Source organism: Somniosus microcephalus, chromosome 5 (assembly GCF_052327205.1).
Source record: "Somniosus microcephalus isolate GS21.2 chromosome 5, FLI_Smic_1.0, whole genome shotgun sequence".
In the NCBI taxonomy this organism is placed as follows: Eukaryota; Metazoa; Chordata; class Chondrichthyes; order Squaliformes; family Somniosidae; genus Somniosus; species Somniosus microcephalus.
In genome coordinates this window covers 43315679-43331221 of record NC_140991.1, presented here as the reverse complement: position 1 = coordinate 43331221, position 15543 = coordinate 43315679, and the positions used below count along the sequence as shown (strand labels likewise).

Sequence of the window (15543 nt, the reverse complement as noted above, 5' to 3'; positions counted from 1 at the left end):
CGGAAAACGACCCGTTTATTCCAACTCTTTGCTTTCTATCTGCCAACCAGTTCTCTATCCAAGTCAATACCTTGCCCCCAATCCCATGTGCCTTAATTTTGCACTCTAATCTCTTATGCGGGACCTTATCGAAAGCCTTCTGAAAGTCCAAATACACCACATCCACTGGTTCTCCCTTATCTATTTTACCAGTTACATCCTCAAAAAATTCCAGTAGATTAGTCAAGCATGATTTACCTTTTGTAAATCCATGTTGACTTTGTCTGATCCTGTCACTGCTTTCCAAGTGCTCTGCTATTACATCTTTTATAATGGACTCTAGCATTTTCCCCACCACCGATGTCAGGCTTACCGATCTATAATTCCCCGCTTTTTCTCTACCACCTTTTTTGAATAGTGGGGTAACATTAGCTACCCTCCAATCCATGGGTACTGTTCCAGAGTCTATCGAGTTCTGGAAGATGACCAGCAATGCATCTACTATTTACAGGGCCACTTCCTTAAGTACCCTGGGATGTAGATTATCAGGCCCTGGGGATTTATTGGCCTTCAATCCAGTCAACTTCCCCAACACCATTTCCTTACAAATACTGATTTGTTTCAGTTCCTCCCTCTCATTAGTCCCTATGTTCCCCGACATCTCTGGGAGGTTATTTGTGTCCTCCTTTGTGAAGACAGAACCAAAATATGTATTTAATTGGTCTTCCATTTCTTTGTTCCCCATTATAAATTCCCCTGATTCTGACTGTAAGGGACCTACGCTTGACTTCACCAATCTTTTTCTCTTCACATATCTATAAAAGCTTTTACAGTCAGTTTTTATGTTCCCTGCCAGCTTACTTTCATAACCTATTTTCCCCCTCTTAATTAATCCCTTGGTCCTCCTTTGCTGAATCCTAAACTGCTCCCAATCCTCAGGTTTGCTGCTTTTTTTGGCCAATTTATATGTCCTCTCTTTGGATCTTATGTTATCCCTAATTTCCCTTGTTAGCCATGGTTGAGTCACCTTTTTTGATTTATTTTTATGCCAGCCTGGGATAAACAAATTCTGTAGTTCATCCATGCGATCTTTGAATGTTTGCCATTGCCTATCCACCGTCAACCCTTTGAGTGACATTACCCAATCAATCCTACCCAACTCGCGTCTCATACCATTGAGGGCTATGTATTGGTCAGAACACTGGGAGAACTTCACTGCTCTTTAAATAGAGTATGGGACACTTTTTTCCCCACCTAAACAAGCAGATGGGACCTCTGTTCAAAGTCTGCTGCAAAAGATAGCACCTTCGACCATGCTGCATATCTGAATAGTGCATCGAAGTGTGCTCAGATCCTGGAGTGGGGCTTAAGACATCGACCCATAAGTCTTGGAATCTTAATCGTTGCAATACTTTGGACGTTCTCCAGTTTATCGATGTCCTTTTGAAGGTATGGTGCTCTGAATAGCTCTCAGATTTCTATATGTGTCCCTACCAATGTGTTATATAGTATTAAAATAACCTGTTTTTACTTGGAAGGAAAGGGCCTCAAGTTGGATTGGAGTATTTGATTAGCCCCATTTTCATTAATAGCAGCTTTGCATTGTGGGATGATAATCATTCTCCGTTCCTTTTACCTTTTCCATCTTTGCTAATGAACACCTATTCGCAGGCAGGACACGTCTGTTTCATGTTTCATATATCAATGTTCATTACCTCACATTTATCCATATTTCAAATCAACTCTGTAGCTCATTCGCTTAATTCATCCATGAACTTTTCAAGGCTAGCGACCTCAGTTACACCAATCATTTTATCACATAGTCTGGTGTTGTTAGACTTGTATTACTGTATATTATATTAGCGGAGCATGCTCATCCATATGTTTAAGAATAGTGGAGTCAGCAGGGTATTCCCAGCCTAGGATTTTCTGTTTGGTTGCACCTGTAGTACAACGTTATTGATGTGCGCAAGTAAAAAAAAAAAAACAGCTTGTCTTGAAGTTGTGTGTCCAGTGGCTTAGTGCCTTTTTTTTCTCACTTGCCTCTTAAGGGTGCACATCCCATAATTTTGGATCTGCTGGTCAAATTTTCCGCTTCACCCATTTGGTTCGCTTCCTGCACAAATCCAAAGCTACAATCATATCTATGAATAATTATTCACAATGAGCTAGCTAACTTGGCTCCAGCATCGTGGCACAATAAAGTTCAGTTGCGCTGGTAGCAGAAAATCAGCCCTTTAATTCTGTGAAGCCCTTCATGACCTATGGTTTACTGACTTCTAAGAAAAAATTTCCACTTATGCAGCACCTTATTGGCTGGCATTTCCTGCATCGGCCTAACCGGCAAGTTACGCCACAATTTTTGCCGAAATTTCCACTGATCTTGCCATTGGTAACTTACGTTGAAATTATCTAATGCTCATCATAAACTGGCGTAAATGCAGGAAATTCACATTCTTTTGTGTGGGGTGGGCGGTGAAGCTATGTTAATGAATACCGAGAGGTTTCTGGCAGAGGGGCCGCATGAATTGACGCTAGACTCAAGGAAACTTTGGGCGTAGCATAAACACCTGACTTTCTTCAATGCGCTGAAAGTTGGCATTATACCATGCTTAGACCAAAGCTGCTCAGAAAAATACGTAGAAATTCGGGGCCAGTATGTCCTCAGGACGTCACTGCGTAAGCAGTAAATCAATACATTCTCTCCTTCCCCCTCACCCCAGCAGTAAAGGTAAGATTGGAGTTGCAACTTAATTTCTCAGCTGAGAATCTTGTATTCAAACAGACCATAAAATTATCCCACTCCATTACTTAAAAAAAAATGCACTCCCCAAACTGATTTGTTCGTAAAGACACCTCATTCTTGCGCTGCCACAATTTCTATGAATTGCTTTCTTCTCGTTCAAAAATACACACGTCAGGGAAGCTATGTGGATTCAATTGTCAATATATTAACATAATTTGAAAGTATAGTAATTTCACAATACCTTACATTGATTTAATCAAAGGAATAATTACAAAATGTATTTAACAACTTAAAGTAATCTGAAATATTTTACTTAAGTCATTTAAATAATGTAGATTTAAGTGTAGACTACTTGACTTGGACTTTAAGTATTCTCTGCAGTAATGGCCCTGAAGAAAATAAAAGATTAGAATAGCTCTGATTATGAGGTCACCTCTGCACATTCTAAATGAGAACTTCTGCTGACTTTCGATTTACAGCTTAAATGTAATTACCCAGTGCCACGTTTCTTATTTGACCGAACTGATATTAGTCACGCACTCAGTAAAGATGGACTAGAATAGCTTGATCTGTAAGTTTTTTAATTTTATGTTGTTGAATTAAGGTTGTCATGTCTTATGTTTTTCTGCAGGTGTGATGTGTGTTGTAAGACCAGAAGGAATCCCGTTACTCTGTAGGACTGATGAAATAGGCGAGCTCTGTGTATGCTCCATTGCTGCGGGTACATCCTACTACGGTCTATCAGGGATGACTAAGAACACGTTCGAGGTACGAAACATAAAGCCACTTTCTATTTAGCCGACAACATGCACATTCTTGTTCTGAAAAGGAAAAGTTCAATATTTTTGTTACCAAAAGCATCCTGCTCTGTGCTGATGAGAGTTCAGCAATTTTGTTTTTAAGCAGCTGGAAGAACAGTTGGGAAATTTGAAATGTCACCCAGATGCAGTAGGACTATTCGACAGAGGCTGAGGGTATTGACAGCAAATTGTAAGGAGCTATGTTGCAAATGCTCATGGTGAATGTAAGGGTTCAGTTGACAAGCTTCTGCTGGCAGTGCGGAGCTTCACTACTAAAGTTTTGATCATCTGAGTAGGCCGGAGAGGAATTTTCCAGCGTATTTTTTCCCTTATTGGCCCTGGGTTTTTCTTTTTTTTTGCCTTTCCCAGGAAATTACATGGCTGCGGGGGTTGGTGGGGGTTTAGTCATGATGCCCCGGCCATCGATAGACCAGTTGGTCTTTTCCTGCCCGCCAATTTCTTATCCTTGGGCGCAGGTTGTGAAATGAGGCCAATGTGCCAATTCACTGCAGGTCACAATTTTGCGGTGAAAAATAATTTTTTGATTGCACGCAGGCTTATTAAACGTTGAAAAAAAAATCTGCAAATGCGTCAAATTTTACAGCTTTCTTCCCACATTTCTGTTGCTATCCTGCAAGAGAGTTTAAACCTGACACCAAATACGGTTTGCAACTTAAACCTTTTATTGTGTCCAACCAAGTCTTTGACACACACTCTGTCTCTAAGCAGTAGTCATATAGAGCAATAAACACAATTAACCCCATTTTTCCTCTGGGTAGAGACTTCACCTTCATCGAACCTTTCCTTCTCGTCTCTCTCTACAAATTGTGAAGGAAAGCTCAAAATCTTTATAGACCTCTAGTCACGTACTCTGTCCTTGATGATTCATTATGTCCTGATAACAGTTTTTGTGAACAAGACCACCAGAAATGCGGTAGTTCCTGTCAAAACGCCAGATGCCGACTTGTTTACCATTGTCCTGTCTCCTATCTCAAGACTACCTTGTTTTCCAATGTATTGACAAAAAGTAGTCAACAAGCACGAATCTCACATCCTGCACCTCAGCAGAAATAAACAGCACAGTCAGCTAAATTGGACACTGATACATTCAACCTTAAAGCATCCTGGGAATTAACAACTTTAACTATTTCATTATTTCTAGCCACTGTGCAAATCTACAAGCTATAAGTCAAAAGGAAATTAAAACCTTAATCAGATGAGATTAAACCCTTCCGTATGTATGTATACATGAATAGGTTATTTTACAATCCCATTTGAAAATGATGCTGCAGTATGTGGATGGCATGGAACGCAGTAATAGACTTCTTAAAGACAAGGGGTTAGAATTTCCAATTTGGGTGCAATCGCCAATCCAGGTGTAAATTGCGCCCAAAATTCTGCTCGTTTTGTGAAGTATTTTTCCCAAGTTTCTGCTCAAACTCACTTGCATATCGGCAAATATAAAATCGGCCATGAACCAATGCAATCAGGCCGCGTTTTAGAACATTATATTTTAAATATTGTTTTTAAAAAAATATTCCTTGATATATTTAAGTGGTGCAGTTTGATTACTACAGCTGAAAATGGGTTTATCACAAAAAATAAGCATTTTTAATCAGCGTGTCTAATCCACCACCTGTGAGTAACCCAATTTTAAATAACTGAAAATGACTTTCAAAAACTGTACTGAACCATTTCCTAGTGTTATTGGTGTACATAATTCAGTTCCTTAGCAAATTAAAAAATATATATATTCAGAAGCATTTAAACGTGCCTATTGGTGTCCTTGCACCTAAAAAAAAAGCTTCATTCCTAGAGCCTATTCGAAGGCCTGCAAACTAGCACAATTAGCGGAAACTCGCCATGGTGATTAATTCAATCTGGGGGCGTGGGCAGGGACGGATTCTAGCGCAATGTTTTTTAAACTAGCGCGAAAGGTCACGGAAACTCGATTTGCACTGAACGTTCTTTGCACTTAAAATTCCGCAATCTTTTGCATGGTTTGGGCGAATTGCGCGGAACAAAACAGCGTGACCTAGTGGAAACTCCAGGCCAAGATATCTTTTGGTTACTATTTTATTGTTATATTGCGTTATTTGCATTTTAGTTGGTGCTGTCATTTTTGTGGCTGTTTAGTCCTGCTTTTTTTTACTATTGCAACACTTTCATTTCTAAATTATTTTCTTACAACTGTCTCGCTTCCAGCTGCCATCTCATTTGCAGCAACCAAAATGGTCACGATTGGATTTCCTCTGGGGGCTCCGAAGAGGAGTTCTTGAGGGCTCAGCGAGGCAGGTGCAACTGTACCTTGCATGTTATATATGCACCTATCCGTATCTCGGGAACCACATTTACTGACCCAGATGGTCTCTGCTGGATATGCATTCAGCACCTCTACTTCACAAAGAAGTCGCCACACGGCTCTGCCATCTCTGGGAGGCTGGCCTGTAGACAACTTGAAACATCTCTTCCTGCAGGGGTGCATTCAACTTTTATGTCATAGATACATCAATTGAGAGACTGAGGCCTTGTTTTCAAGGGGCAACTTGTTCACTACTTTCCCTGTGGAAAAGAGGCATTATCTCAACAGGGCACAGAACATTTTCCAAGTGCCAGGGTTCACTTCAGTACAGGGTATCGAAGGTAGTACCCATCCACTGGCCACCATTCCTGTCCGGCAAGGTGCACTGCTGTCCTCTGGAGAGTGTGCACTCAAATGCCAAACAAGGTGACCCAAGTTTGCATTGAAATTGCAGTTTTCGAGTTCGATCAATAAAATGGACCTGGTCCCGAGTAAATATTGTTTCAACTTGTTACCAACATTTCCTCTTTGTAGTTCATGATAAATGTCTATTAGTAAAGACAGATTTTTCATTGTATAATTTCCCTTATTATTTTAGGGAGTGAATATTTATGTGCATTATTGATTTTTTTCCCCCCTCCCCCTTAAGATGTTCCCTATGATGAGCTCAGGAGCTCCCGTCAGTGAATATCCGTTTGTCAGGACTGGACTCTTGGGCTTTGTTGGTCCTGGTGGAATGGTCTTTGTTGTGGGGAAAATGGATGGCCTGATGGTTGTCAGTGGGCGGCGGCACAATGCAGATGACATCGTGGCAACAGCACTCGCAGTGGAACCAATGAAATTTGTCTACAGAGGAAGGTCTGTGTCTGCACTTGGCTTGTATAAACATAAAGCTCCAGCGTTGATCATGCAAAATGTTTTGTGTTGACCCTGAATTCTGATTTCAAGCATAAATTGTGTCATTCAGATTGGTCAAAGTAAACATATTGATGATCGTGGGTATTTGATGGAAAACTGATTTTGAACGACAGTTTTTAAATTTAAGTGTTGCAATTCAATCACGGGCGTTAAAAGTTCTATCATCAACTGTAAAACATTTTGTTTTATTTCAGGCTGTGAAACATCAAATTGTTTAACTTAAATTCCTACATGGAATTTCCAATAATTGTCTGCCAAAATTTGGATTATACGCCATCAGCCTTTACGTTTTTTTTTAATATAAATCTTGCATCTAACATGCATCCATCACAATCCAGGCATCCCACTTCAAAGCACGCACTTTATTACAGGTACAAAATGTCCTTTAACAGATTGAAGCCAACCAGTGACCTGGAGCCTGAAATTTACTGACTTCAAATTTACCTCCGTTACATATACCCAGTAGATACAGTTACTTATATTCTCATGGGGGGAATACTTGAAGAGTGGCCTTAAAGGTTTAAGAGCTAGGTATCGCATCAGATGATCCAGAATACCTGTCAGCAATGCCAAGGGAGATTTGCTAGTTTATAATAATCATACATCTTTGAAGTGGGCATATCTTCATTCATTTGGCACTGTTTACTTTGACCTACTTTAGTTGGGAAAAAAACATCCAGGACATATTATTTTGACTGCTAAGTATTTCTCACCGTTGTTAATCCCTTAGCGTGGAAGTCATTACATGCCAACTTTATGCTTCGCTCTCATGGTTCAATTCAGTCCCTTTGATCAGACTAATTGTGCTTGTCACTCACTCCCGGGCATTCATTATTCTCCATATTGTCTGCTACACACATCTGATCAAAATATTGCTTTCACATCAATGTGAAAGAACAAAATCTTGAATGATAAAATGAAATGAATAAAATTCTGATTGAATTGTATATTTGAGCTTTAATGCATTACAGGTATGGCATTCGGAAAATAGACATATCCTGCAGATATGAAACATTTTGGCATTAAGCAAGCTTGTATTATCAACTGAAAAAGTTCGAAACATAGTGGCCCAGAAATTCGGGTCGGGGGCTTCCCGCGGGTGTAAGCCCCCGACCTGCACTTACCTTGCGCGCCGGCCGTTGAGCTGTGGGCCCCCGTGGAATTCCGATCCGGGGCCTGGTCCAGCTGCCGGCGCACAGTGCTTGCGTATCCCAGGGGCGCAGTTAGTTCGATGCGTCCCCTGGGATCACATGGGCCATGGAGAGCAGGGAATGCTCCATTCATAAGATTGACAGGAAGAGCTGTCAAAACTTATAAATACTACGGCCCCAAAATAGCACTAAATCTTCAAATAAATTTTTTAAAAACCACATTTTTTAAATAAACTATAAATTACATGAGATAACTATTTTAAACAATAATTTAAATTTTTGAAAAAAATAATTTTATTTTCTAACGGGGCTAAAAATAAACTTACCTTTCTTTAAAGTATTTAAAAATAATAAACCTGTGGAAAAAATGTCTTAATTTTAATTAATTCACCACTTACCTTGTAAAAAGCAGGCCTTACGCCTGCTTTTTACATGTCTAACTTCTGCAGACTTACCCTCCCGGGAAAACCTGTAGAAAAAACCTAAGTTTGATGCGCACGCGCAGCCTCTCCTGCGCACGCGTTCAACCTCTGAACCCCTTCGTTCAGGGGAACGGAAGTGCCGGTTTCCCGCGCATGCACAGTGCATGCAGGAAACCGGCACTTCCATTGGGCCTACGGGTGAGTACCCGAATTTCTGGGCCAATATATTAAATACATTGAAAAGAGGAAAAAAAAGTTCATAATGAGCTGCGGTAAAGAGACAATGATAATTAAAAATAACTATGAAGCAATTAATTAACTGTTGGGACTATTTACATGAGGGTTTATAATAAGACAATTCACACTCAGGCCGAGTGTGAAAAGCTTCAGGTCTGCATATTAATTCAAATTTAAGTTAACTCTGGCCAACTAAAGTGCTTTAACCTTGAAAATGAGGGTGTTATTGCAATAAAAGTTAGGACTGATGGTATAAAATGAATAGGAGCTTATTTTGAAGTTCAGTAATTTTGTCGTTGGATTACAGAATGTAAAGTAACAGTACTGTGTGATCTTTCAGAGCTTATAGTTTAATTTGATTCTGATCTCTGTCTGTTAACAGAATAGCTGTGTTTTCTATAAATGTTTTGCATGATGAGAGGATCGTAATCATTGCTGAACAGAGACCAGATTCTACTGAGGAAGATAGCTTTCAGTGGATGAGTAGAGTCCTTCAGGTAAAGATGAATGATCAGCAGAAGTACATTTGATTTAAATATGGCAAAAAGGCCACTGACATTTTGACATCAAATCGAGAGCCCAGTTATCAGCTGGAGATTGTGCGTATGGTGTAAAAATATACCTTCTATTATCGCGTCCAGCGACCTTTGCTGGAAGTGTGACTGTAGGACATTGGATGAGGACAAGGTTGGGCTTGACTGTGATGACTCCATCAATGAATTGACCACTGACACTCACTAACCAGACTCACGATTCAAGATTGCCCATTTGGGCAAAGCGCTTCATGCTGCGGCCCATGGAATTATACTCCAATATGAATTGTTGCCTTCAAATAAGGAGAGGTCAGGGGAGAAAATTAAAGGCAAGGAGTTATGCTTTCGCATAAACTTGTATCCTCTTTTCACCGTTATATTTTTTGCCAATGTTGCTCATCTATCGGATCATGTGCTGAGTGGAAATCCTTTTAAAATAGGCTGGTGACATTTTCACATTGTTAACCATCGGGAATTCTTTTTTTTAACTTAGCCTTGGCTTTAGAAGGATATTTTTTCCTTGGACTTTTACTGACAAAGACTTCATTAACAATATCTTAATGTCTTTGTTTTCATAAGTATCACTTCTGTTTGGTGGAAGCGGGTGGGGGAAAGATAATTTAGAAAATGTTACCTAAAATCTGCCACTGCTTATCTAAGAAACCACGCCATTCACCAAATATATCGGATCATATTTCTAATACTCTCGACCACTGTGCTTGAGATGTTAAAGTGTAGTTATGCTAACTTTAACTCTAACTTATTGAAGTTGTTTCTTTGGAGCTGCTGATCCAGAAGCCTTGTGTATTATGCACTTTCTGTTTAATGGAGTTCTTAAGCATAACTGTATAATGCCAATCTCTGATTAAAGAAATGCTCATGTACAAATAAACCAAGTTAGAAACCATTTTAAAAATGATTTTGTATGAAAGTACAATCGTATGTCAGATACATTCTCCTCTTCACCATTTTTATGTACAGAATTCATTCAATATATGTTGGCGATATTCATTTATATTCTATTTATACACATGTATATATTTATAAATACTTTTCTCTCTTTTGAAAGTACTTAGCGTGACAATAGGAGGTATGATTGTGTAATTGACAGTTGTGTGAATAAATATATGTAACTTTTTTTTAACTATGTTTTTCTAAAGGCAATCGACGGTATTCATCAAGTAGGGGTTTACTGTTTGGCTCTCGTACCAGCTAATACCCTTCCAAAAACTCCCCTGGGTGGTATACACCTCTCTGAAACCAAACAGTGCTTCTTAGAAGGTTCCCTCCACCCGTGCAATGTGTTAATGTGTCCACACACTTGCGTAATAAATCTGCCCAAGCCAAGACAGAAACAGCCAGGTAAAGCTTTTTCTTACGGAAGCTAAATGTTGACTCATACGCTGTATAAATATTTGAAGAATTAAGTTAAAGGGGTATCCAATATCATAATACATGCTGTGTAGCCAAGGGTAGATTATCTTCTGATTCCTTTTAATTCATTTCTTTTTGAGTTTGAAAATTATGTTGTCACTTTGAAACAGCAAGTTAAAATAAGTGAAATATTTTGAAGTTTTTTAATACTATTGTACATCAAATATTTTTTTTTAATGTATTCATCCACAGGATGTAGGCGCTGCTGGCTAGGCCAGCATTTATTGCCCATCCCTAATTGCCCTTGAGAAGGTGATGGTGAGCCTGCAGTCCATCATTAGCAGTTTTGTTTGGTGCAACTGAGTGGCTTGCTAGGCCATTTCAGAGGTCAATTAAGAGTCAACCACATTGCTGTGGGTCTGGAGTCACATATAGGCCATAAAGAACATTAGTGAACCAGTTGGATTTTTACAACAATCTGGTAGTTTCATGGTCACCATTACCGATTCTAGCTTTCTATTCCAGATTTATTTAATTAACTGAATTGAATTTCCCCAACTCGCATCTCTGGATCATTCGTCCAGGCCTCTGGATCACTAGTCCAGTAACAGAACCACTATGCGACCGTACCCCTTACATCAAATATACCGACAAAAAAAGAATGCTACCATAGTAGCTTATTTTCACAATTAAAGAAAGGAAGAGTGCAGTTTATAAACTGATTGTCTTTTGATGGTTACAATTTACTGAAATGAATTTTCTGGATTTTCCTGCTCTCTACAGAGATCGGTCCTGCTTCTGTTATGGTCGGAAATCTGGTATCAGGGAAGAGGATTGCCCAGGCCAGTGGAAGAGATTTAGGACAGATTGAAGACAATGATCAAGGTAGAAAGGTGAGTAATACTGAGTTTCAGCACACTCTGCATGGACTATCCTGTGGCAAGCTGTCACTTGAACTTGTGTAAAACTGGAATTGACAGAATTACAGATTTTTAGATTGATGAGATTCAAAAAATACAATGTAGGGCCAAAAATCTGCAGCCTTTCCAACATTCTCCAGCTGTGGGAGTGGTGGGGAGAAGGGCCGGGAATTCAGTCAGCACCTGGAAATTGGCCACCTGCTAGCGGAAGTGAGGCCTTTTGACTTGAAGATTGTGGAGAGACATTGTCGTCAAATTTCAGTTACCTTATTAAGGAGCTGTGGGCTAATTTATAACACCTTTCTCAGGGGTGGGGCGGGCCTCTGGTACATGCCCGTCAGGATTTCTGGCCTCCCCTGATTGGCAGGTGTTGAGTTGCAGCCCTACTGACTTCATCACCCACCATTGGTACTATAAGGAAATGACCTTCCCTTGTCCCCACATATAAGGCCAGTGTTGGCTATCACCAGTAAGGCCAGTGTTGGCTATCACCAGTAAGGCCAGTGTTGGCTATCACCAGTAAGGCCAGTGTTGGCTATCACCAGTAAGGCCAGTGTTGGCTATCACCAGTAAGGCCAGTGTTGGCTATCACCAGTAAGGCCAGTGTTGGCTATCACCAGTAAGGCCAGTGTTGGCTATCACCAGTAAGGCCAGTGTTGGCTATCACCAGTAAGGCCAGTGTTGGCTATCACCAGTAAAGGCCAGTGTTGGCTATCACCAGTAAGGCCAGTGTTGGCTATCACCAGTAAGGCCAGTGTTGGCTATCACCAGTAAGGCCAGTGTTGGCTATCACCAGTAAGGCCAGTGTTGGCTATCACCAGTAAGGCCAGTGTTGGCTATCACCAGTAAGGCCAGTGTTGGCTATCACCAGTAAGGCCAGTGTTGGCTATCACCAGTAAGGCCAGTGTTGGCTATCACCAGTAAGGCCAGTGTTGGCTATCACCAGTAAAGGCCAGTGTTGGCTATCACCAGTAAAGGCCAGTGTTGGCTATCACCAGTAAGGCCAGTGTTGGCTATCACCAGTAAGGCCAGTGTTGGCTATCACCAGTAAGGCCAGTGTTGGCTATCACCAGTAAGGCCAGTGTTGGCTATCACCAGTAAGGCCAGTGTTGGCTATCACCAGTACTGCATTCTGGCACTTAAGCTAGGATGTTAGGCCCCTGGATTTTTGGCTCTTACATGATTGTGTCATTTTTGTGGATAGCGAGTCAGCAGTATTTCAACAGAAATTCCAGTTGGTTTTGAAAATTTAAATTAAATTTGACTTATTCTGAAAATTAACTCTGCCAGGCATGTTACTTTGACATCCATTTTTGCTTTTAAAATAATAATCAAACTAAATTTTTTAGCATACTTTTATTGCACTTACAGAACATCTAAACATTTATGAAGGGCAATTTTATGAGTGCACACACAAAAGAAACAAGTATTTAAATGTATAATGAGCATCAAGACTACAGATATACTTACTTGTCTAGAGGGTGGGGAGCTACTAGACACATGTGGAAAAGTTTAGGAGGTGGACAAGAGTTTGGGATTTAAAGGAAGAGATGATGATGTATGACAACTGGCCTGAGGAGATCACCGACTCAGGTTACAGAGTGAAGAAATGATTCCTTTTCACCTCTGACTTTCGTTTTGATTACTTACCTCAGTCTTGCTGTGATTTATTCTTTTTTTCTGGGATTTTTGCTTCCTTGCTACAGCATTACCCTGGTGGGACCAAGAACTGGACCGTGGAAAAAAAGATTTCTAAACTTTACTCTTTTCCTATATCTCGTTGGTCAAAGACGTTGCTGGGGCGCAGATGTCTAATCTTTATTAAATTGCAATTTTCATTTAAGGTCTGGGAACTGTGGGCGTTAAACCTACTCATGAGGGTCAGCCTAAACAAAATGATGTTCCAATGTTGGAGTTTTTCAGTTTCTCTCAGCTATCCGCATGACTGCTCCAATTGAGATTGGTAATTTAGTGACATTTTGTGCTGAATTGCAAGGAGGTTTGCTTTATAGATCTGTGCTAACATCGGAATTGAGTTGCACAATCTCATTTTACATAGGACTCTACACTCAGCACAAAGCAGCATTTTCACCCCATTAATCCAGACTGGATTCAAGACCAGAATACAGAGACTAAAGGATCATGTGCTAGGCCCCTGGACCATCCAGTTCATATCTTCATTTTTTTCTCTGAAAATTACTGCCTACAATGTTAATCTAGTGTTGTGCTAGCTCTTTTTAGTTACATATTGACATGAATCTTGTCATTCATGGGAAATGACTTATGAAATAATACTGGGCGGCCTGCTGGTGGTGCTGTCCAGGGAGAGTATAAATACTCGGGCATGGGGCCAGCTTGTTCAGGACATTCTTTAACAGGAACTAGTGAAGGACACAGCTAGATTTCCATGTTGAAAAACAGTTGATTAAAGCCTTGTTTAATACTCAGACCAAATGCCTCGTGGTTTTCTTACGTCACATATATTTAAATTTTCCCATGCATATATTTCTTCTGCTACCCCATCACATTTCTAGCAGGCGCTATGAGCTTTACTGTAGGTTTTTCCATGACCTCTGTAAATCTCATTCTGAGACCTTGTTAGATGTCTGTAGGGAAGTGGGACAACAGTGTTTGTGACCTAAAAAGAGAGAGAATTCTGGAAATACTCAGCAGGTCAGGCAGCATCTGTGGAGAGAGAAACAGAGTTCACGTTTGAAGTCGATGACCCTTCGCCAGAACTGGAAAAAGTTGGAGATGGGACAGGTTCTTAAGCAGTGTTTGTGACCTGTTCTTCTTCCCATCCAAAATTCTCAAAGGTTATTTATACAATAAATCATGTAGGATTTTAGCAGTAAAATAGAATCTTATCGCACACTATCGCTATCTCACAGGATTGCATTTTAAGACCATAATTGCTATGCTTTTGTTTCAGTTTATGTTTCTGGCTGAAGTTCTACAATGGCGTGCACAAACTACTCCTGACCACATACTTTTCACACTACTGAACTCTAGGGTAAGTCTTGCGTTAGCCAATAGTTGATTAAAGCAATTGGCCTATCTGCTGGTGATGTCTGGACAATTGTGCACACTTGCGCACATAAGTTATCATTTCATGCATTATTATTTCAGAGCGGTGAATTTGTTAATGAATTGCATTCTATTGAGCCAGATGATTTGATAATGTTGAACCTGGTACCATTTTGATGATGCCGCTCTTGTTTAGGAACATTTGGCTGGCTGCTCTTTTCATCATACTTTTGGATAATCCCACTAATAAAAGGGACTGTGTCAGATGGTGACGAAGTAGATACAGCGCTTAAGAGTAATGAGCTGCCGAAATAAGCTTGAATGCCAGACTTGGTTGACGTTTGCAATCTGGTTCACCTGGCTTAGACGTATAACTGAGGGAAGGAGTTCTGAGGAAAAGAGAAAGTGATCTGCTTCACTCAAAGACCTGTCTTTCGGCCAACCATGGATTGCCATCGATGATACCCGTGGTAATGGCCACAGTTTATGGTCTTGTCCTTCCTCCCAACTGAAGATGATTAGCTGCAGAAAATTACAAACATAAGGAACTACAACACATTGGGGGTGAAATTCATCTTGGTCCGTAAGGCAAAACGGGCAATAGTGAATTGCGATTGGTAAAGAAAATCAGGCGAAATGTTTAACAGGCTGCCGGTTCACTGTCGCCCATTTTGTACTACTGCCCAGGATGAATTTCACCCCCCATTATTTCTTCACGTCAGTCCATTGTTCATGTAACCCAAAGGAACACACTGGAGTAACAAAATGGCTATATCACTGACTTACTGCTGTTGTCATTCAGTCTTTGAATCTCCTGGTAATTTACTTTGGTGTTTAGGGAGATTAATAGTGGCACAGTCGACTAGTAAAGTAAGTGAAATAGCTGAAGCTTTAGCCTGGTGCTCTGACGATGAGTTTCATCTATGTTCAGTAAATCTTATCTGCATTCCTGCAGTCCAGTCACATAATTCACTTCTTTATTTTAAAAAAAGGTTAATTACCAGAAGAATTCAGGTTGTGTTTACATTGTTCTACAATTTTAATTATGTTTATTATTTGGCTTGTGTTGATGGCTCATATAATTTATCTTGGTATAATTGACCACAAGAAGGCAATGATGTACTTTAAAAAAAA

The 15543-nt window shown here is 40.1% G+C and overlaps 1 protein-coding gene across 10 annotated transcripts in view; it reads left to right on the top strand.

Moving 5' to 3' along the window:
- The window catches only part of LOC147117016 (disco-interacting protein 2 homolog C), a 597563-nt gene that overhangs the window by 491749 nt on the left and 90271 nt on the right, over positions 1-15543 (top strand). For all 10 annotated transcript variants that reach the window (XM_085987581.1, XM_085987586.1, XM_085987582.1 and 7 more), the window contains 6 exons: positions 3357-3493; positions 6477-6685; positions 8938-9052; positions 10249-10450; positions 11246-11355; positions 14315-14395. In XM_085987581.1, the coding sequence (XP_085843707.1) occupies positions 3357-3493; positions 6477-6685; positions 8938-9052; positions 10249-10450; positions 11246-11355; positions 14315-14395 (854 nt within the window). The remainder of the gene's footprint in view (positions 1-3356; positions 3494-6476; positions 6686-8937; positions 9053-10248; positions 10451-11245; positions 11356-14314; positions 14396-15543) is intronic.